The sequence below is a fragment of the Balaenoptera musculus genome, chromosome 1, assembly GCF_009873245.2.
Source record: "Balaenoptera musculus isolate JJ_BM4_2016_0621 chromosome 1, mBalMus1.pri.v3, whole genome shotgun sequence".
Classification (NCBI taxonomy): Eukaryota; Metazoa; Chordata; class Mammalia; order Artiodactyla; family Balaenopteridae; genus Balaenoptera; species Balaenoptera musculus.
In genome coordinates this window covers 64710751-64732703 of record NC_045785.1, presented here as the reverse complement: position 1 = coordinate 64732703, position 21953 = coordinate 64710751, and the positions used below count along the sequence as shown (strand labels likewise).

The 21953-nt window shown below is 39.3% G+C and overlaps 1 protein-coding gene and 1 non-coding gene across 5 annotated transcripts in view; one reads left to right on the top strand and one right to left on the bottom strand.

Annotated features, from left to right (window-relative positions):
• The first annotated feature begins 2373 nt into the window (after positions 1-2373).
• On the top strand, positions 2374-2512 carry LOC118887229. Its single transcript, XR_005017928.1, has one exon. It is a non-coding gene; the product is annotated as a small nucleolar RNA SNORA70 (small nucleolar RNA).
• An 8736-nt stretch (positions 2513-11248) lies between these two features.
• LOC118900046 (serine/threonine-protein kinase TNNI3K) overlaps positions 11249-21953 on the bottom strand; it is a 288316-nt gene continuing 277611 nt past the window's right edge. For 2 of the 4 annotated variants that reach the window (XM_036862214.1, XM_036862222.1), the window contains exons 23-24: positions 14909-14988; positions 11263-11772 (exon numbers count right to left, since the gene is read on the bottom strand). In XM_036862214.1, the coding sequence (XP_036718109.1) occupies positions 11696-11772; positions 14909-14988 (157 nt within the window). In that variant the 3' untranslated portion in view covers positions 11263-11695. Of the gene's footprint in view, positions 11773-14908; positions 14989-21953 lie in introns of all 4 variants that reach the window. The other 2 variants (XM_036862208.1, XM_036862231.1) reach the window with 2 other exon arrangements.

The following is a 21953-nucleotide window of genomic DNA, read 5'->3' as shown; positions in this document are numbered from 1 at the left end:
CCCCTCTGGTAATCACTACTCTGTATCTCTGTGTTTGTTTTTGTTTGGTTTGATTTGTTCATTTATTTTGTGTTTGTTTGTTAGTTTTTCTGCAGCCACTATTGAAAACAGTATGGAGATTCTCAAAAAATTAAGAATAGAACTACCATATGACACACTTCTGGGTATTTATCCAAAGAATACAAAAACAGTAGTCTGAAAAGATGTATGCACCCGCCATGTTCATCACATTATTTACAGCAGCCAAGATATGGAAACAACCTAAGTATCCATCAACAGATGAATGGATAAAGAAGATGTGGTATAATATATATATATACAATGGAATACTACTCAGCCATAAAAAGATGAAATCTTACCACTTGCAGTAACATGGATGGACCTTGAGGAATGACTGTATTTTAATTCCTATTTTAGAGATGAGCAAAAAAGTTCTGAGACTTTTTCACCTTTTGTTCCTTAAAGTTGTATTCTGTGTAATTTCTTTAGAGCTATCTGCCAATTCTTTTCTATTTATCTGTCTAATCTTCTATTTAATGCATTCATTGTACTTGTACTTTCAACAATTTTATTTTTCATTTCTTAAAGTTGTATTTAGTCTTTAATCCAAGTCTACCTGTTCATTTTTTTTTTCACAAAAACTGTTCATCTCTCTGTTTCTCATTCCATGTCAAGTCCATCAGTAAGCCTTAGTCATGTCTATATTCAAAGCATATTGAGAGACATATTGAAATATAACAATTCAATATTGATTTTGAAATATTCAAAATGAATTAATATGTAATCCAAAGATAGCTAAAAAGTGATATAAAATTGTTAAAACTTACTATTTATTATAAGTCACTGGTATCCACAAAAACTTTTTATATTTTTCTGTAATAGGCATAAAATAAGAATGAAATATAATTGACTACAGGGGAAAAAAGAGAAGTATAAAAACAACTTATACAGAAACTAAAGTGAATCTCCAAAGGGTGCCAGAAACCTAAGGTATATGTACCTGTACCACCTCTATCAACATTTAAAGTGGAGAAAGGGTCTATAAAACTGCATGATAAAACTTTAGGATAATATTACAGTGGCAATAATCATCAATAGTATTGACAGCAAATTTTCTTATAAGAGCAAAACAAATTTAAAAATATATGAATAGATGCACAGTGATATTATATTTTCTCTTATTAGTCAGAACATCTCCCAACCCACCAGATGTCTACTACCAACACTAGACCTATTTCTTCATTTTACCAGGCATGTGATTGTATTATCTACTCCAACACCCTCTCCTTTAACTACAAAACTGCAAATCTATCTGTTCATTTTGATGGTCCCATGCTGCTTGCTAATTTTTTCCTACTTTGTGTCATTTTATTTTTAGAATTTCTTTAAGTACTGTATGCATAGCTACTTTCTATTCCCAAACCGATTCTTCTAATATCTGATATCTTCGGTGTCTGGAACTGTAGCTTGTTATTTCTGTTGAGTTTCATTCATGGTGGTTTGTTTCTCATTTGTCTGTGAGTATTGTGTTAATTTTAGTTTGTGAATAATCCTTTCAGGGTCCAGTTTAGTGTGCCAATCTTTAATAAATTTCCCCCTCACTGTTGGCGCAAGGCTTAGTCACCAGTTTCAGTACTAATAGCCCATTGCCCTCAGGGCAACCTTGTTTTTCCCTTGTCCTTACCTGATCACTGATGGTTTTAGCTCACCTTTTCTTTTTTTTTTTTTTAAGTGTTTCCTTATTCACTGCAAATTCAGTAATAAAGTAAAAATTTTAATTTTATGCAGGTTCTACTTATACTGGGAAAGCCCTTCAAATTATTGAGTCCTTATGTTACAAAAGACAGACTTTTGACATAATCTTCAAAATATTTATATCATTTAATTGTAAAGTGAGAGAATATATTTTTTCAAATATTCACAGTTACAAATTCCCAATAAAGTTCAGGTTGACTATGAAGATACTAGCGATTGAGCCTAAATTTTTCCACAACTAAAGCTTCTTAAATGATGGTTTAACACAATTGTCTTAAAATGGTTGGGAAGAGATTTTTAAATCACAATGCTCTTGTTATTGGCATTTAACATTGTAATGCTCTTTTTAGTGGCATTTAAAATTGTAACGCTCTTGTTAGTGATATTTCTTCCCTTATATCAACTTTAAGGAAGAGTTCACATATAGGTCAAGGAAACAACTAGGTTGTATGAAACTTTCTAGTAGAGAAGCAAAGGAGTAGTCTACCCTCTGAATACCTCATTTTTTTTTTTCACTCTTTTGTAATTTGTCCACTGTAGCTGGTAGCATAAGATGGGCTCAGGGCCTCTTTCTACTCAGAGGTAAGTAATAGGTCCCTTTAAAAATGGGAGTAGACCTTGCAGCCAATTCAGCCTACCGTGCTCTTTTCCCTGTGGGGGCCTGGTGTGCAATGGCTGCAAACAGCAGCCTCCTAGGTAGGGTAGTGTATGAGCCTGTTGTCTGTATCGGTTGCCCTAAGGGACCTTGGAGGCAGCCCTTTCCAGTGGACATTCATGACTGGCATGCTGTCCCCAGTCTAGGCTCCAGATAGGTATGCACAGTGCCTTTGGAAAGCCCCAGGGCATGGTGGCCAAGTCATAATGTCCATCCGTACCAAGCTGCAGAATAAGGAGATGTGATTGAGGCCCTACCCTCGGCCAAGTTCCAGTTCCCTGGCCACCAGAAGATCCACATCTCCAAGAAGTGAGGATTTACTAAGTTTACTGCTGCTGAATTTGAAAATATGGTGACAGAAAAGTGGCTCAGGCTGTGGAGTCAAATACATCCCTAATCATGGCCCTCTGGACAAATGGCAGACCCTGCACTCATGACACCCTTGGCACTGTCCCCTCCTTACTCACATCCACCAATAAATCCTATTTTCCTGTCAAAAAGTAAAATAAAATTTAAAAATTTCAAAAATAAAAAGGGGAGTAGACCAATATCTATTTCCAGGTTTTGATATTGCACCGTAGTTATGCAAGATGTTCTGTTGGGGGAGACTGGGCGAAGAATACACAGGACTTCTCTGTACACTATTTTGGAAATTCCTGTGAATTGATCATTATCTAAAATAAAAAGTTAAAAAAAAGAGCAGAGTGGAAACCAGGGTAAGGTCTAGAGACAAGAGGGTGTGAATGAGGATGTGGCTTCTGTCTCTGACCAGGCCTTAAAACAATGGGGAAAAGGGGCTGTGTGTGACACACTCGTAGTTTATCCCAGTTCTCCAAAGGCATTTTGCAACAAAGCCCTAAGAAATGATAACAAACACTCATTTGCCTGCTGTATATTAGGAAATCCCTGAGTGACCCAGCAGGGTGACAGGCAGCTGCACGAGGGCACAGAAAACTAGTCATCTTCTCCTTGGAGATGCAACTAATAGCTCCCTTTAAATGCATGGTGGGTTTGGTTGTTTTTTTTTTTTGATAGTTATTAATGCCGGGTTTGCAAATAAACACCATAAATTAGCACCACAGGAAAACTGAACTCTATGGAATCTATAAAAATAAGAGAAAACATGACTTTTAAGGCAGATCATTTAAAATTATAAGGGGATACAGGATCTGTTTTTTAACCAGGCTAAGAACTCTAAGAACATTTGTAAACACTCCTGTTTGCTGTGCAATATGGCTTTGATTAATTGCAACATGTGCTTGTACTATGAATAATCATTTTTGATACAGTAGTAAGACATCTGACAGAAAAATTGCAAATAAGGAGGTATTTCTCTGTGATTCCTGAACTCTATTAATATTTTAAATCAGTTAACAGCTTAATGGATAGTGTGGGAGAAAGGAACAAACTAATTTAGCTTTAGCAAGCAACTTGAACAGTTTTCACTACTCACTGTTTTACATTTTGCAGGATTTCCATTTGTATTAATAACTTATTACTTCTATTAAACATACATTTTCCCTTAAGCCTAATGTTTCTTCAGTGGAGACCAATTAACTAGGACAGTCTTTTCTTAGCTAGCCAATTATTTTAATTGCTAGAATTTTTTAAAATGTGCTTGCTTTGCATAGATTTGACCAGTTGAACTTGCCCCCAAAATGCATTGACTTTGTAATACAGGAGATGGAAGACTTTTGGTGAATATGTGGATGCCAAAAATCTTGGACATTTAGGGTTCTGCAGAACTGAGTGGTAGACTAACAACCCTATGCCTTTATTCCATTGCTTTTCATCCTCATCTTTGCCTTTAATTTGGTGCCTTTCCAATCCAGCCCTCTTTTGTTCATTTTTTTATTCAGCTTCCTTGTTGTCTATGTGAAGAACTATGGCTTGAAGGATGGGCAGGCAATTACTGTACTAAGGAGGAACTGTAACATGGTAGGTGGGGGTCGTCTATAACAAAATCTGAGCTTTGCTTCCCTATTCTTTTGGGACTGCTACTGAAAAAAAATGCATGGAGCCCATATTTAAGGAGCATTGAAGAGTTAAAAGCAAAAGCAATGACAGATCATTTCATTCATTAGACTTCCAAGCAAGGGGTGAGGGATGATTAAACTGAAAGAACAAGAAGCACCACAGAGACAGAGTTTGTTTGGGGGGTTAGTACCCTCCTGGCAATGCCAGGAAACTGGTCATTTTCATGCAAATGAAAGAACTCCCTGAAGGGTACGTAAAAAGTCATTTCCAACTTGTAGAGACACTAAACACACAACTAGGGAGGAAAAAGAATAGCAGTAATAATGAGAATGCTAAATAGGAATATACTAATAAAGTAGAAAAATTAGTAAGCAGATTGATAGAATGAGAGAAATAACAACCAAAAAGGGAGAGGAAAAAATCAGCTTATAGAAATTTAGAGTGAAGGTAGCAAATCCCTAGCAACACAGAGCCAGTTTTGCTGGTGAGTGTTACTTACAAAGGGCATAATCAAGCAGAGTAGTGCTAAGTACCACATCCCACACATAAAAGAGAAACTGTGAAAGAGTGAAAACAGTGTTAAATTAATTAAACAAGGAAGCCGTTAGACTGAGGTGGTTCTAATGCCTTACCAGCCTACTAAACAACCCAAAACCTAAACCTGTAAATGCCTCAAGGTTAAGAAATCAAAATCTAAGGACAACCAATCACAAACAACCAACTAGGCTTTCCCAAATAAGGCAACCACTTAAGCTAGAGCCAATCAAATAACTGCTTTGCTTTGTTTCTGTTTCTTCTCCATAAAAGTCTTGCCCCTGGTTCCTGCAGGTAGATTGCTCCTAACTACTTCCGATTTGGCCCTACCCACTTTAAATGAAGTTTTGCTCAAATAAATTCTTAAAATTTTTTAAATGCCACAGTTTATCTTTTAACAAAGACAATAGGAGAGTCAAAGGGGCTGAAAGGAACAAGGCTAAAATGATGATCTCAGCCCAGCAGCCTACTGAATCCCTTCACTCCTTTGTTAATTCATTCTTACTCTCATTTAATTATCCAATTGCTCACTCCTTCATTCCACAAACCACTCCTTACTAAGGAGAAACTAGCAGTCAAAATTCATTTATTTACATACTGTCTATCCTGGCTTGGTCTCTCTAGAAAGCAGAGCCCGACTAAAAACCTCATGTGCTACTATTTCTTTAGGGAAAGCAATCCCATGTAAGTGGGAATGAGGAGAGCAGGGGTGAGGAAGGGTAGGAGGGAGAGCCAATCCTACAGTGTGGTATTGAGCTGGACGGTATTTGGAATCAAGGGCAACTGATTGTCAGTCTCACTAAACTGTCTTCTGAGACTCTAAGAATAACTGTGCCTTGGGACATTTGGGGTGTGATGGAGAAGGGCTCTGATCCCTGAAGGGCCCTTATTCCTTAAGGGCCCTTATTCCCTGGCCCTGATCCCTATTGGTCAAAGGTTTACTCCATAGGTCCCCAAGTGTTAATTGCTAGGTTGAGCTGCAAAGGCCTCAAGAACTTGGGACATCTCTCTTCAGGGCAACAGGGGTGCCCCATGGCAGTGATCTGGGGGGTACAAGGCAATAGGAACCAGGCTTGATATGAGGCAAGGTGTGGTCAAGTTGTGCCCACAGGAAGTTGGTTTGTGGTGACGGTGGATGACTCAGTGGCCAATGGCATAGGTGAGACCAAGAAGATTTGAGGTAACACAAAAGAGGAGTCTAATTCATGTTCCTTGGAGACATTAGTAATTAACCATTTATATTTAACTTTACTGCACTGCAAATTTGGTTATAATTTTATTCATGTTGTGCTTTTTACATTATTCTCATATTCTTTTTGTTGTATAACCTCGATTATAGGATGCTAATTTAGGGTCTATTTGTCTTACAAACACTTAAATTCTCTCAAACCATAATCCTTTAATTAGCATCCAGGAAGTTAAAGATTAGCCCTTGGTGCTTGGTTGATTGCTCTCCCAGTCATGTTATATTAAGCATGGCTGATTGCTATGGAACATTTATCATGTGCCTGGCACTGTGATATGTGATTTTCATGCATTATTTTACTTAATCCTCTCTATGAAGTAAGAATCATTGTCTCCACTTTATAAATGAGGAATCTGAGGGTCAGAGAGACTGAGTAACTTGCCCATGGAAGGTCACACACAGTGAGGGGCTGAACCAGATTTTCACCAATGCTTGACTCGAAAGCTCACTACAATGCCAGTGCTTCTCAAAGTGTGGTCCTGGGACCAGCAGCATCAGGTCTCCCCGGAGCTTGTTGGAAATGCACGCTTTTGGGTCCCACTCCAAAACTTCGGATTCTAAAACCCTGGGGTGGGGTCCAGCAATCTGCATTTGAATGAACCCTCTAGTGATTCTGACATAGGCTGAAGTTTGAGAACTGCTCTGTGCTAGTCTGCCTCCTACAATTTTATACCTGGTACAGGATAAACATATGTCATCCAGTGTCCCATCCATTTTTATTCTTCTCACCTCAGACTATCCTCAATCTGGACATTAATTCCGTTCCCTCTGACTGATTTGAGTTTAAGGACAGGAAAAGAAAACCTCTGAAAGAAGAACCTGACATTCTTCACTGTGGATTAATTTTTGAAGTGGTGTTAAGCAGACCATGGATTATTATGAGTAAAAACTGAAGGGCAAACCAACATTCAAATTATTTTCATTGCATTTCGTGGTCTTGCTGAAATCTCTCCCTTTCCTGATTAGTTGAGATAAAAGAAGAGATGGAAGTTAGTGAAATTAGTGAGCTTCAAAACCTTCTTTAAAGATGGCGAAGATACCTTTTTCCTGCATATGAGTCCATTGCTTAGAAGACAGATGTTTGAGATACTATTCTTTTTGTCTCACTAATTAAACATAAAGTTAGACTGAGAGTGCTTCGGAGACCTGTCCTCATCAGTGGGGCCTGGCACCCGGCGCAGTGTTTTAATTCTAGAAGCCTAATTTAATTAGTACCCTGCCATTGGGTCGGCTGCTGTGCTGCCTTGGATCTCTGGCCTGAGGAGAAATGTACAACCCTTGCTCTTTTTGTATCTAGTTAGCCTTCCAAAAGGTAGGATGTCCAAGGAGGGAGAGGAACTTTGCTTCTCCATCATGTTTTGCATATGGTGCTAATTGAGCTGACAGTCTTGGACCATAGTCTGTTACTGCAGCAGCTGAGCCTTCAACTGATCCCCTGTGAAGGGACTGCAATTGTCAAACGGTTCATCTTTGCCCTTGTGGCTCGTGAAATATAGAAGGGAATTGATCAGGGGGGAGCTCTGCAGTCAGCATGCTTGAGTAACTACAAGCAACACAAAACTAGGAAGGAAAAAGGTATTCAAATCCTACTGGTAACGGCTACACCATCTCTCCTCACTTTCCCCACCCAGTGTGCTAATAAGGAGAGGAAAATGTGCAACTCCTTGGCTTCCCTAATTGCTGTGCTTTGCCCTCATAATTGTTTTGTTCCTGCTTATCACGGTGAGAGTCTTGCTTCTGTCAATCATTTCTGGCTCTTTGTGCCTAGAAAATAACAATGTATGTTTTTTGAACCTTGAGATTATTCTAGCCCTCTTTTTTCCATAATTAAAACAGAGGAAATGATGATTTTTTTTTTTTTTTTTTGGTTTTACTTTGCAATCATGAGCCATAGTAATCAAGACAGGTTTGGTGGTTTGGTTGTTTTTATTTTTGTCCCTGCAACTTCTCCTGGGTAATTCCCAAATTTTCCTCAGGACTGCAGAACTGCAGATTTGTCTGCTTTTACCACAGTTCTGGATTGTGACTGTTTGCTATTTTTATTCCTTTTTCTCCATCACAGTGGAGGCAGTACTATGTAGTGAAAAACTCATGGATGCTAGTGTAAGACAAGCTGAGTTTTGAAACCTGATTCCATTCTATACTAGCTTGGATTTGTCACTTACTTGGAAAATCAGGAAGAGCATTCTCCCTTTCCAGAGCTATTTTGAGAACTAATTGAAATAATACACTTAAAATCATCTAAAACACTTCCTGCCATATAGCAGATACTCAATAAATGTGTTTTCTTTCTATTTTTAATTATCATCCCCCTTGTTTGAGAAATTCTTTCTGATTCTTGTATTTGATTTAAAGGATATCATTTCTCTTCAGATTTTATTCCAGGTGTAAATAAGATGTCACTGTCTAGGCTGATGCATCTTGGCTCCAACTGCCTCAAAAGCATAAGCTTGGCAGTTTGCTGTTTGCAAAGGTGGGGTTTTTAGGGATGTTAATGGTTATTTCCACAAGAGAGAAAAATCTCTACCCTTCTCATGCTCTACTTCTGTAGAATAGCTCTTTGGCTGTGTGGTGACATAATATAAAAATAAACAACAACAACATTTACAATATTGACTATGGTGTGCCAGGAACTATTCAATGCACTTTATATTATTTGTAATCCTTACAGCAACTTTACAACATAATTTTTATTATCACCATCTTACAAACGAGCTCAGATAGGTAAAGTGACTTGCCCAAGGTCACACAACTACCGTAGAAGGCCCGAGTGACTCCAAAGCTAATGATTATTGTTGGAGGGAGAAAAGGAGGAAGGAAGGATGGAAGGAAGGTAAGAAGAAACTAAGGAAAGGCAGAGAGCATGAGAGAGAAAGAAATCAGGTCCTTCATTTCAGATGGATTGTCTAGCACTAGCCCTTTTTCCTACTACTGGCACCCATTTTTTTCTCTTTCCCAGGGAAATGTCAGCTTTGGAAATAATTTAACCCAAATAATCACTGTGTTGGAATAACTCTGTCCTGGTGCTGCTGTAATTTGGCTTACAATTTTAGCTAATTGAACATCTTCTAAGTGAGCTCAGTGCTGCATGCACATGGAAAAAAAATTTTAATGTGCTAAGCATGCAAAAACATGATCATAGAAGTTCATTTTTACCAGCACAAAAAGAAAGCAATTAGTGAGACATTTTTTTCAGCAAGGAGAAAAAAAAAAACCAACACAAAAAATCCCCATGGTCTCGAGGCAAGCTCTAAGATGATCCCTGGGCCGCATTAAAAGTGCAGTAATGAAAAGGGTTTGTGAGCTATAGGTTGGCCTCTGTGAAAAGGTTACCCTTCTCAGGAATCAAGACACAGATACTTAACAAGAGCCAGAGGGAAGCAGCAACATAAGGAGACATAGTGTGGAGAGAGGAGGTGGTTAATTAAAGGAAACAAAGAAAGGGAGCTTGACAAATTTGTTCTAGAAAATCCTTCTCTAAAAGAGGGGTATTTCAGAAGCAGTCATTCCTCTGGATCTGACCTCCATTCAGTGGGAACCTGGGAGGATTCCTGCTTTAATCCTGATTAGACACACATTCGGCATTACACCTACTGTGAATCTTTTAGTTAAAATTGGTATGTATGTATATATTTAAAAATTTTTAACTTTCCAAGTTATTCCTTTCAACTCAACTCAAAAGGATTAAGCCCCAAAGTTTCCCAGGCTGGTGCTGGCTGGTTTCCTAAAGTACCTAGAGCAGAGGAGGAGAGGGAGAGTTGGGGAGACCGGTGCTCTTTAACCAGCCCCTTTTTTCTCTTTTTCTGTCTTTGCCAGAAGGCATTTTGCCAATATGGTCACTTCAAGCTCCTTGGTCCTGCTTATGATTAAGCCCCTTGGCAACTCGCTTGGTGGGATAGAGTATCTGTGACTCCGGAAAAATTGGGTGGGGAAGTGAAAAGGCTGGGGGCTGAAAAAGGATAAATTTAATTGGAAGTACCATGGTTTTCACTTCTACCTCTGGATTCACACTGGGCTGTCGCCAAGCTCTTCAGAACATGTGGGGACTTTCAACTTTGCGACCACAGGTCATAAGGAAAGGCTCTGAAGGAATAGAGGGGGCATTGCTGTTCTGATAGAAATTGCCCGCAAGCAACATCATTTCTAATTGGTAGGGGAGGGGGGAGAATGGGGCAGCTTGCCACAGACACAGAAGGAGCAATCAGCACTCATTCAGCTCCGTTTGTCTATGAATCCACACTACTAAGGAGGAGGAGAAAGCAGTTTTGCCTAAATGCAGCCAGTCAGAGTCAGGCTCTATCTTCCTTTCATTCCTCTTCAGCTCCCTGATCTCAGGATTTAGGGCAGTGGTTCTCAACCTGGGGAGATTTTTGTCCCCCAGAGCACATTAAGAAAAGTCTGGAGACACTTTTGATTGCTGTGACTTAGGGAGATGTTACTGGCATCTGGAGGTAGAAGCCAGGTAGCTATTAAAAATCCCACAGTGCAAAAAAAAAAAAAAAAAAAAAAAATCCCACAGTGCATAGGACAGCTCCCACAGAGAATTACTCCCTCCAATAGTTCTGAGATCCAGAAACCTTGATTTAGAGGATGCCCAATCTTCCTTTACTAATGTTATTTCCCTTACCAAGGTGAATAGCAGTAATTATAACACTGAATTTTCATGGTTTCCTGACTGTTTTTTCCAGGTCTGTCTTTCAATGGCAAAACTATTTTGTTGGTGGAAGCATTCCTGTCTTCCTTGTTGGGAGTGTGGAGGGAAGACTTCTCTTTTTCTGAAGGTAGCAGGTACCTCAACTATCCTCCCAGTGCACTGTGCCAGACCCTGGTATGAATGGCAGCTTTGCATGCATGGGTCGGTTTCATAACGGTACCGATGGCATTTGTGACACCTCGGTGCTGACAGCAACAGGTCACCCAGGCAGAGCACAGAGGTACCATTAGAGAGGAGGCCAAATAATAAGTGTTATATTTTTGCAAGCTTCTTGATCTGAAGATCAATACTTATTTTTACCAATATGTCTGAAAGAAAGGTGTACTCAGTAGAAGTCTTATTGGAATAAAATACACTTCTGAGTCAATTTTGTATGTCACCAAAGAATCTTTAATCACGGAGCTGGACACTTTAAGTAACATAATGAGATAAGAAAATGAACAATATTCTAAGAAATCAAACGCATGACTCTCAAACACAAGTCTACTTAATTCAGTCTATGAAAACATAATAATTGTTAAGTCCCCACCAACGACTAAGGCCCCACCTCCAACCAACAACATAAAATTATTTTTTCCTTTACAAAATTGAAAACAATTCTTCAAATACATTCTGTTTTGGTTCTTTTGCATTTCATTCCTCAGCCACAAATCCGAAGCCCAACTTGTGGTGGGGAATTAAATAGGACCAGTATGAATAAGCCAATTTAAGGAGACCTTAGAGGGTAAAATATAAATGGAAGCAAGGCTGCCATGGTTGGAATTGTTGCTGTCAGTTTGGGGGAAAACTCTCCTTAGGTAAATGCGGAATGCTGTCAGCTGCTGTCCTCAAAGCTGCCACAATTCCGGCAAGAATGAAAATGCATCGGGCTCATGGGATCAGACACGTAGCCTGCATCAGGAAAGAAGTTCAGCTGTTACTTATCAGCCTTTCAGCCCATCTCCCCATTTCTCTCAACCAGCCTCAGCCAGTGCAACGCACAGCTGCCAAGCAGCCTCTCCTGGCTGACAGCAGAGTTTGGACAAGAGTTGTGGGCATGCAATTGTAAAACAAAAGCAAAATTTACAATGAAAACAGAGACCTGAGATCAGAAGAACATCAGTGATGGGTGTCTGGCCACGTGACATTTTGAATTCAGAGTAAAGAAGGGTACAGTTCAGGAAGGTGGTTTATCATGATGGCTAAAAGTACGGGCTTCATGTCAGGCGAATCTGGGTTTAAGCCCTGCCTCCACTACTTACCAGTTCTGTGACTTTTGTTAGCCTTTTTGAGCCTGTGTCTTCATTTGTAGAGGGGAGAAGTCATAAGGCTGGTAATGCACATAAGACATTTAGCACAGTGTCTGACACATAGTGAGTGCAAAACCGTTGATGGCTGAAAAGGGAGATGGAGATGGCAGTAGAGAAAAGGAAAGAGTATTCTCTGTAACACGTTGGCTCTGGTTGTTTTCTTTTTTTTTCTATCTGAAAGTCCAATTTTTAGGTGTACTTTAGTGCTTAGGTCTGAATACTAGTGGCATTTGATGCTCATTGAAGCAATAGCCCTGGGTGTGTCCAGAGGATTGAGCTAGTGCCTCAGAATCTGGCCACAGTCCTAGAGAACGTAGGACGTGGGCAGGGAAGCAGTTACCTTTCCATTCCAAGTAGGGAAACCATTCATTGTTTCTGTGAAAATGGGCACATTTGTCAATAGTTAATGCTGCTTTTGCTTCCCTTTGATAGCTGAGTTTTCAGAACCAACTCAGCCATCCACATTTTCATTAAGACTTCTGGCAATATGCAGTTCGATGGGCATATTTATTTTCATAAGAAAGGTCTCTGTCAAAATCTCTTAGGCAGCACATATACTCTCCCGAGAGGCAGCACCACCGCTGCCAAAGCTGCTGTGACCAGTCCTCTCCTGCTAGTGGGGCTGGCCCTGGCCCGCTGAGATTAGGGGAAGCAGGATACTCATTACTGAATCCTAATTCTGGGCGGACTAGAAATCTACACCTTAGAGCAAAAATATTTCCTTTCGTCCAGACTGAAACCACAACTTCATCCCAGGCATAGACAGATGCTTTAATAAGCTCGTAATCCTTCCATTACTATAATCAACCTTTTAATGCACCGCATGGGATTTTTCTGGCCTATGACGCTCCATGCCTCTCTCTCCATAGGACTCCAGTGGAAATCTGATTGTGAGCACCCATCCTTCTAGGGTGGGAGGGCTCGCCTTCGGAGATGGGTAGCAAAATCAGCAGGGCATGGATGCTGACATTTATTATGGACACCGTCATCACCAGAGTTGGACAGACTCTGTGCAGTCACTCAGCTTAAGAGGGACCAAATGAAATTTGAACACAGGCTTTAAGGAAAGACTGAACCATGTCTACATGTTTTGTCACTTCAGGGTGAAAGGTCTCAAGTACAGTTAGGTACTTAATTTTATCTTCATTCTCTAGCCCTGTTCTGTGGGTGGGGAAGAAACAGTTCATAAAGTTGCTGTTATACCACAACTAGTTTATGAAGTAGAAATGGAGGGCAATTAAAGAGTTCTTTCTTATACGATGTGATGTTCCTAGTGGGAGATATTGAATATATCTTTTTTGTCTATTGGGACTGTCACTCCATTCAAACATGCTAATGTTTTCTTCTACCCCTGGTACATATTTGACTAGGAAAACCCTACATTTTTTATCATTGCATCACTTTTGTCTAACTTCATTTTGAGGAATTCTGCTCAACGTCTTATCCCTTTAAGAAACAGATCGTTAAGAAATGCTTCATCTTGAAACTCCACCATGAAAGAAAAGACTTCTGGTCAAAGCACACATTTCAAAGGGTGCCCTCTATTTTGGGGTTGTGCAGTCACATCTGTAAAGTTTGAAAAAACGATATTATATCTATAAAAAATGTGGTGATGTGACACTTAGAGCACATTTTCCCCCGTTACTGGATTGGCCAATTATGTTGTAAAGCTGATGATAAAAAGCACTCGATTGCATTCTAGACACGTACTGGGAGTCGGAAGCACAAAGTTTCCTTTCTTTAGTGTTCCCAAGTAGTTGTCGAATCTATGCAGAACAATTTTTTTTCTTCGTTTCTTAGAGGCTTCCTATTGCCTTAGGTATGATACTCTGCAGCCGAGGTGCATTGGTGAGGATTCTAAAGCTGCAGGGTCTATTGCCATCTATATCACAGAACCAGGCACACACCACCGAATTTATTCTTCCACAAACCCAGCCCTTGTAATAAATCTGATCTCTTTAACTGACATACATTTTTTCAGTCCTCCATATTGTCAAAGGAAGTTCCCATGAATAAATGAGCCCATTGTACTAAAATTCCAATTAAATATAGAGTTTCTCAGGCTTAGAGGTTGGAGAAAGGACATCAGAGGCCTGGCACATTTATATGGCAGCTGATAAGGGGGACTGCCCAACCTCTGGCTTCCAGGGGCGAGCACAGAGCTATGTTAACTATTTCGAAGAGCTTTATTAGTTCTTTCTAAAATAGTCCTGTGCAAAACAGATCACATCAGTGATACCGTCACCTCCTCTCCAGCTTTTTGATCGAATAGCTGGGTTCACATTTTACCCTCTGGTACAAGAGGAAACGCTCCTCTTTAGCAAGGATATGACGTAGTTGTGGAAATTCATCTCTTGTTTTCTCCTCCTCCCTACACCTGCACAATGTGGGACTTAGAGGTAGTAGACTCAATAAGGTGGAAACAAGGTGTTTGGAATGTCACGAGATGCAGGAGATTATTTTCAAAAAAGAGTTGTACTTTTTCCCATGGGCACACACACTCCCATATACTTCCACATACACTTACACACTTATGCACACATTATTAAATGCAAAGGTAACTGTAGACTTATACAAGACTTACAAGAGCAAAGTCTGCACTTTTATAATATAATATTTTTAAAGTACCCTTCATCTCTACTTATTACAAAACAGAATCTTTTCTCCTTCATTTCCAAATAGACATCACCTTCCTAGGGGTAGTTTCCTTAGTCAATCTGATGAATCTGTATACTTACCATATTTGTCAATGGGTGAGAACTGGAGACTTTTCTTCATGTCCTCCAAAGACAGGCCTTGAGAGGCACATTGTCCAGCACTGGAAAATTCCATGAGACAATGTGAAAACCACGGTGGTGATTTGCTAATAACATTTTTATAAAACAGAATTTATTCACTCAGCATAGATCCCAGAGAACTGGCAAAGTGGTACAATGGTATTTTTATCTCACTGGTGATTTGTTGGGGAAGAGTTCAGGATTATTTGGAGCAAGTCAGATCTAGGTGTGAGTCCTGGCTCTTCCAGGTAGGCTCCAACTCCTAGCTGTGTAACCTTGGACATGGTACCCTTTCTGAGCCTTAGTGTATTGATCTGTAAATTGGGAAAAGTACATAAATAATATGTAATTTGTTTTGATGATTAAATATAGCAAAAAAGAGTTGAATATCAAATCTGGATTAATATCCTTGCAAGCCTTGCTTAAAAGGAACTAATAGTCAGAACATTATTATCTTAGTAATAATCAACAGAAATAAAACACATCCCAACAGTTATTGTTATTTTTATATTGTTATTATTATAATAGTGATTATAAGAGACAGTGATAATAGTATTTATTGCATGATTCCTATGTATTAAGCATTTACATATATCATTTCATTTACTCATTATCACTATCTTATCATTACCAAATCATTTCTCTCATTTTATAGATTAGAAACGGGGGCTGAGGCAACCAAGTAACTTGTTACACGGGTTTGGTAAACGGCTCACCTAGGATTCAATCCCAAGTCTTTCAGATTCTAAAGCCTGTACCTTTGTCCACTATTCAAATGGGAATTTCCTCATGATTCCTGGCTTTCATTAAGCCTTCTCTTTGCCAAACTTCTCCTACTCTATCATGTTGGTTAATGGGATCTCTTCCTTTCTACCTTTTCAGACTCAAACCTGAAGTTATCAAAGCCCTCGCCCTAATATCTAGTCACATTTGTCAGTTAATTGTATAACTGTAATTCCTGTGGTATCCACCTCTCTCATCCAGACTTTAGCATCCTGAAAGAGGCGACCTAGTTACCCCCCAAACAGACCCACATGTCCATAGCAGAACTCGTAACTCCCCCTGTTCCCAAGCTAGTTCTCTCTAGCTCATTACAGGCACCACACCATTCAGTGGGTTCAAAACTCTTGGAGTCATCATTGGTACCTTTCTTTTTCCCATATCTTGCACCTAATCCAAATCTTTTTAACTTTGCCTCCAAAATGTAACCCTAATCCATCCATCTCTCCTCCTTCAAGGTCTAGGCCATATAATCTCTTTCTTTTCTGGACCTCTGCAATTTGCCTCTAATTGATTTTCCTGCTTTCACTTCTGTCCCCTTATAATCCATTCTCCATATATTACCCAGAGTGATCTTTTCAAAATATAAAACAGAGTAAGCCATTCACCTACTTAAAACATACTTAAAACCTTCCAATTGCTTCCCAGTTCATTTAGAATAAAACACAAATACTTTACCCTAACCTACAAGGTGCTAGCCCTGCTTATCTCTCCAACCTCGCCTTATATCCCTCCCCATCTCTGCTAAGCACTTCTTTTGGCATTCTTTCTGTCCTTTGAACCTTCCAAGCTCTTTCCCAATCCAGAGCTTTTGCATTTGTTAATTCTGCTTTTCTTCATAAACCCAAATCCTGTTTTGCTGAACCCTTCCCCTGCCTTCCCCGTGACTGGCTCCTCTGTCATTCAGGCCTCAGTTGGAATGTCACCTGCTCAGAGAGGCCTTCCCTGACCACCATTCCAAAGTGGTCATTCCCCTGCCAATGGTCACTTTCTGTCATATCACATTGACCTATTTCTTTCTTTCAGGACTATATAAAATTATCTTGCTTATTCAACCATTTATTTCCATATTTTTTCAAACAATGAAATTGGAAGCCTTGTCTATCTTGTCTCCCTTATTCCTTGCTATATGCTCAGCACTCAGAACAGTGCTTGGCACATAGGAGAAGCTCAAAAATTGTTTTTTTTAATGATTTAATTCATAGATCCCTAAAGGATGTCCTTCTCTTCAGTCACTCAATCCTCCTCTCCACAAGGTCTTCCTCTGACAAAAATCTGACCAGGCACTTCCCTGCTCCCCACTGCAGTTCCTCAGGCCAAACCTGCAAATCCAACCTTCTGCAATCCAAACCTCCTTGCATTCTGTGTATATCTTATAGTCTACAATTCCTCAGTCCCTTTTTTGTTTCTCCACATTCAAGCCACACTAATAAACTTTGGCCTTTCCAAACATTCCTGAATTTTCCCTTCTCCATGGCTGTGGCTGAGCCGCTGCCCTGAATCTGCTTGGTGACATCTTATTTTTCCCTGACGGGAAGTAGTATGGCGTTATGGTTAAGAATGACAGTAAGCATTCTGGTGCAAGACTCCTTGAATTTGAAACTTCACTCCATCACTTACCAGCTCTATGACCTTTGGCAAATTATTTAACTGTTCTGTGCCTCAGTTTGTACAACTGTAAAATGGGGATTATAACAAGACTTAGCTTATAATGTTAATCAAGAGAATTAAAGGAATTAATAAGTTTGAAGTACTTTGAACAGTGCTGACATTTAGTAAGCGCTCAATAAATGTTACCTACTTTTGTTATTTGTCAAGTTCCAACTCAAAGACAGCATTTCCTCAAAGTCCTCTTGGATACTCCCAGTCAGAATTCCATACCCTTCTAGTACTTTGTACTCCTAGCACAGTGCTTATCAGAGTCTGCCTTGGTGTAGAATGATCTGTATTTGTATACTAATACCCTACTAAACAGAATGCTCCTGCAGGTCAGAGATCCTAACACCTTTGGGTCTCTAATAGGACCTAGCTGGTACTTTGTAAATAGTTAAAATAATAAAATTGTGTTAAATAAAGTTAAGTTATCACAAAATGTTCATTTTGAGTAGTTAGATTTTTCTAAACACTTACATGAATTCGCATTGATTAATTCACTTAGCTGCCTTAAAACTGACGACATGTTTGGTCAGTTTCTTAAGCTATAAAGTGAAGATGTTGTTTCTTAGAGGAAAACAATGATTAAAAAGAAGTATTGACTTAAAGTGGGACATGGTGTGATCTCAATCAACATTAAATGGCAAATCACACTCAGTTCTGGGCAATATAATATCACTCAAGATATTCTTGAAAATAAAAATTACCCTACTAATTCCTATAACCTCTTTAGCACTCTAGCTCCTTTTAAGAAACGTGCCATAAGCAGTAGTCCTGGCAACAAGAAGACAATGGGGAATAAATATTTTATCATCAAAAAGGCTATCTGGTTTCCTATGAATAAAAGCCCATCTCCAAGCTATCTTATTTATTTAGTTGCTGAATGCAATTCATGCCAGGGGACTTAACCTTCCTGCCCAAGAGATACCACGCAGGCTGTCTCTCGCTGCTATTCTAGGATGACAGACAGATGGAAGCTAAGCACACCCAAGTCAAACAAAGCAGAAGAAACCAGACCCTGATCAGTGGAACTAGTTTACCTCAACCCACGGGTATCCAGACTTCAGCAGGAGTTTCACAGAAGCCCAGAGTTTAAGAGACACACCGGGACCTCTGTTTGCTGAAGTTGTGGTCAGTGAAAATAGGCATTTCCAGGATGCAGCTGCCCCATGAATTCAGTGAAAGTAAATGTGAACTAATGGCAGGTAAGGAAAACACTCAATTTTTCAGTGTTTCATATTCCTGGTCACCTAGGTAGCTTTCTTTATGCTAAAAGGATAATATATATCATATATAGGCATATATATGAATGATATATAATATTATAATGTAATTTTATGTATACCTTTTATGGGAATGGAATGAAACATTCTCTTTTAAAGAGAACAAGATAGTCTTTAGGTTAGTTTTTGCATACTACAACATTATATTGATATATCTTATTTTAGTGTTAAAAAAGTTTCAGTTATTTTACGCTAAATAGTTCATATTAGCTCTGTGATGTATCTGTAAAGGTAAGCATAATCATCAGCCATTTTCTCTTATAAAGGTGCACTAGGGAATGAATAATTTATCCAGCATGAAGAGCAGAACCAAAATTCAGAAATTAGTTTTTGCTTCTCGATCCATGCTTTATGGGTATAGACTACCTAGTAGATTGGCTGCTAATGAGGCCAGTTCAAACCCAAATCCAAAACATGCAATTTGTATTTTTGTGTCTGCACACCATTCAGACTATGGCTTGTCAGCACAAAATAGCCTGTTTGCAGTCACTCATGTACCCTGAGCAAAGACAACAGGGACATTCAAAACTAAAATATGAGGCTATGTTGGCTGAAATGAATGCAGAGATAGAGACGCTCATGACAAGCACGTTGAGCAAAAGTATTATCCAATGAGAAGTAAATCAATATATATGTAAGATACAGAGGAACTGTGAAGAATGGGAAAAGTACTAGCGGATAGAATATACCCAAATACAGCTTCAATTCTTCAAGGCAGGAGTTAGTTTACAAACTAAACTGGTGGGTTAATGCACATATGGGCAAAACTCCCAAAAGGAATATTAAAACAGAGTTTTTCTGTACATTTAAAAAAAGTTCTGATTACTAGAAGCTAACATGGCTTTAGTAAGAAAAAAATCGTGCTAGATTTGCTTTATTTCTTTTTGGTAAGTATAAGTTTAAAGGGGAAATCCATAGGTTAGAACATAGAGCTAGATTCAGATAATGGGCAGAGTTTCTCCTGATTGCTTTGTAGTAACAAGGGGAGCTCTGTGCCAGATGACAAGTGGGTAGATGGGATTGCCACTGGTTGAATATTCAGAACCGATACAGACCTCAGATAGGTGACATTCCCCACAGGTTAAGTAGAGCCTTAGACATTGGGAATAGTTAAAACAAAATACCACATTTCCTAAAATTAGAATTGTCCAAAAATAGATTGAGATGTTCTAGAAGGAGGTACCGTCCCATCCCTGGATGTATTCAAGCTATGGCTGGAGCGTCTGGTAGCGCAGGGCACTACAGAGGAATCCAAGTAGCCACCTGGAGGTCACATGACCTCTATTTCTTACATTCTATGATGCTTTAGAAGGTTTTTGGGAACCATGTAGACTTTGTGAAACTAGTTTCGATGTGTTGGAATGGCAGAGTGAGATTACACAGTTCCCACTTAGGCAGAAGATTTTTATCTGCCTTATCTGCACTGTCTGACATTTGGCCAGGGCTGAATGCCTGAGTCGCACACACATGCCACAGCATACCTGGCTACACATTACTGCTCCTACTCAAGCTGGTGTTTGTAGCTTTTTGTCTATATACATTTCATTTGATATAGTAACTGAACCATGCTAGTTGCCTGAAGGAACCCTCTCCATTAGTGCTTTTTTTTTTCAAAGGAAGAACCACACTGCCATCTAAGATGAAGCAAAGGCAAGTGTGGAGAAATCACTTTCACATAAACCCATCCTTAAGGATTTGAATGACAGGTTGTTTAAGGCTGGTATTGGAAATTCAGCGCTGCTTCACAAAGGTTTTTATATAAGATAAAATTGTAGAATACTCATGTTGAATGCCTGAGGGGTGGGGAAAAACCCTAAAACACTATATCATCTCTTAATCCAGAAAGGTATATTGTTAAGGAAGGTCCACGAGGAAGTGAAGGTACATTGTTAAGGAAGGTCCACGAGGAAGGAAGAAAAATACTGTTTGAAGAGACTCCAGGGAATTTGAGTGCCATCTCTCCTGAGTGGTGGGAGCAGGCAGTGCCACAGTGAGTGCAAGTGGCCCCATTTAGAGCCTCAAAAGCAGCCAGTGTTGTGGCTTCCAAATGCTTTTGGTATTGAAGCAGTGAATCATGGTTTGGACTGTGGGATTTCATGAATTCTCAGAATATTTACTAGTGCCATAATTGCTTCTGACCGAATTACATTCCAAAGAAGACTTCAGATGGGTGTACAGTCCAAACGAAACCGTTTTTATCATGTTCTTCCAAGTGTGGCTTTTGCAGAGCTGGGGATTTTGATTCGGTGAATTACAGCAAATGCATGTAGTCTACATGCAAGAGTGAAATTAAAACAACCAAATAAAAATAAAATGACCTAGAACATTATCCTATCATAGTGATATAAAAATAATTTCTTATATTTGCAGAGGGCTTTATAGCTTGCACGTACTTTTCTATTGATTAGCTTAAAGAATTTTTACAAAACCTCCATGAGGTTTTGTAAAGTATTAATTCCATGCAGGTGGAAAGTCAGGCTCAAGAAGTTTGAATAACCTGCATAAACTTACAGAGCTAGCAGGAGGCAGAACCAGAACTTGATCAAAAGATCTTTAGACTTTCAGTCCACTCTCTTTCTTCGAAAATACACTTCATTTCACAGCAGCACATGTCAAACTGTTGGTGTGTTACCATGTGGAGAGCTCACTGAATTAGTCATGACTTACAGAGTTTTGGACCTTTTGCATATAAAGATGATCAATAAATTCCTCATGGAGAAATATTCCTCATCATCATAGAGAAACCAGAATCAGCTTTCTCGTGTCTTGCTTTGTTAGACCTTTTAAAAAATTATACTTTCCCCTATCTAACTATGGCTTTCCTGTCCCTGAGCAGTGATGTCAAAACATGAGACACACACCCCAAACTTGCTAAATGAGATGTTTATGATTCTCCCCAACTCTTCTGAGCTTGTGTAAGGTTTCCTAAGCTGCATGCATGGATTCACTTTCCTAAAACTGCCCTAAGTGGAACAGAAAACGATTAAGTTACCAGCGTGATTAAAGACTTCAGGCAAAATTTTCTTCCATTCAAGTTGTTCCAATTAGTTTTTATGCAGCTAAAAATGCCCTCGGGCTACCTGTAACCTGGAAGATTTAGCCATTTGGACTTTGCATAAAACAACACCATCCAAGGCCTCACAGCTTTGCAAATATGCTTTGCGGTTTATTGGATCTTTTTGCTGTCTGTCCGAACGACGTTACCTGTGTAAGAATATTAGCATAAGGATCAGTGCCATCTGCACCCTTATCCCCTTCCTCAAGAGGAATATATCCAAGTTAGGAGTCAT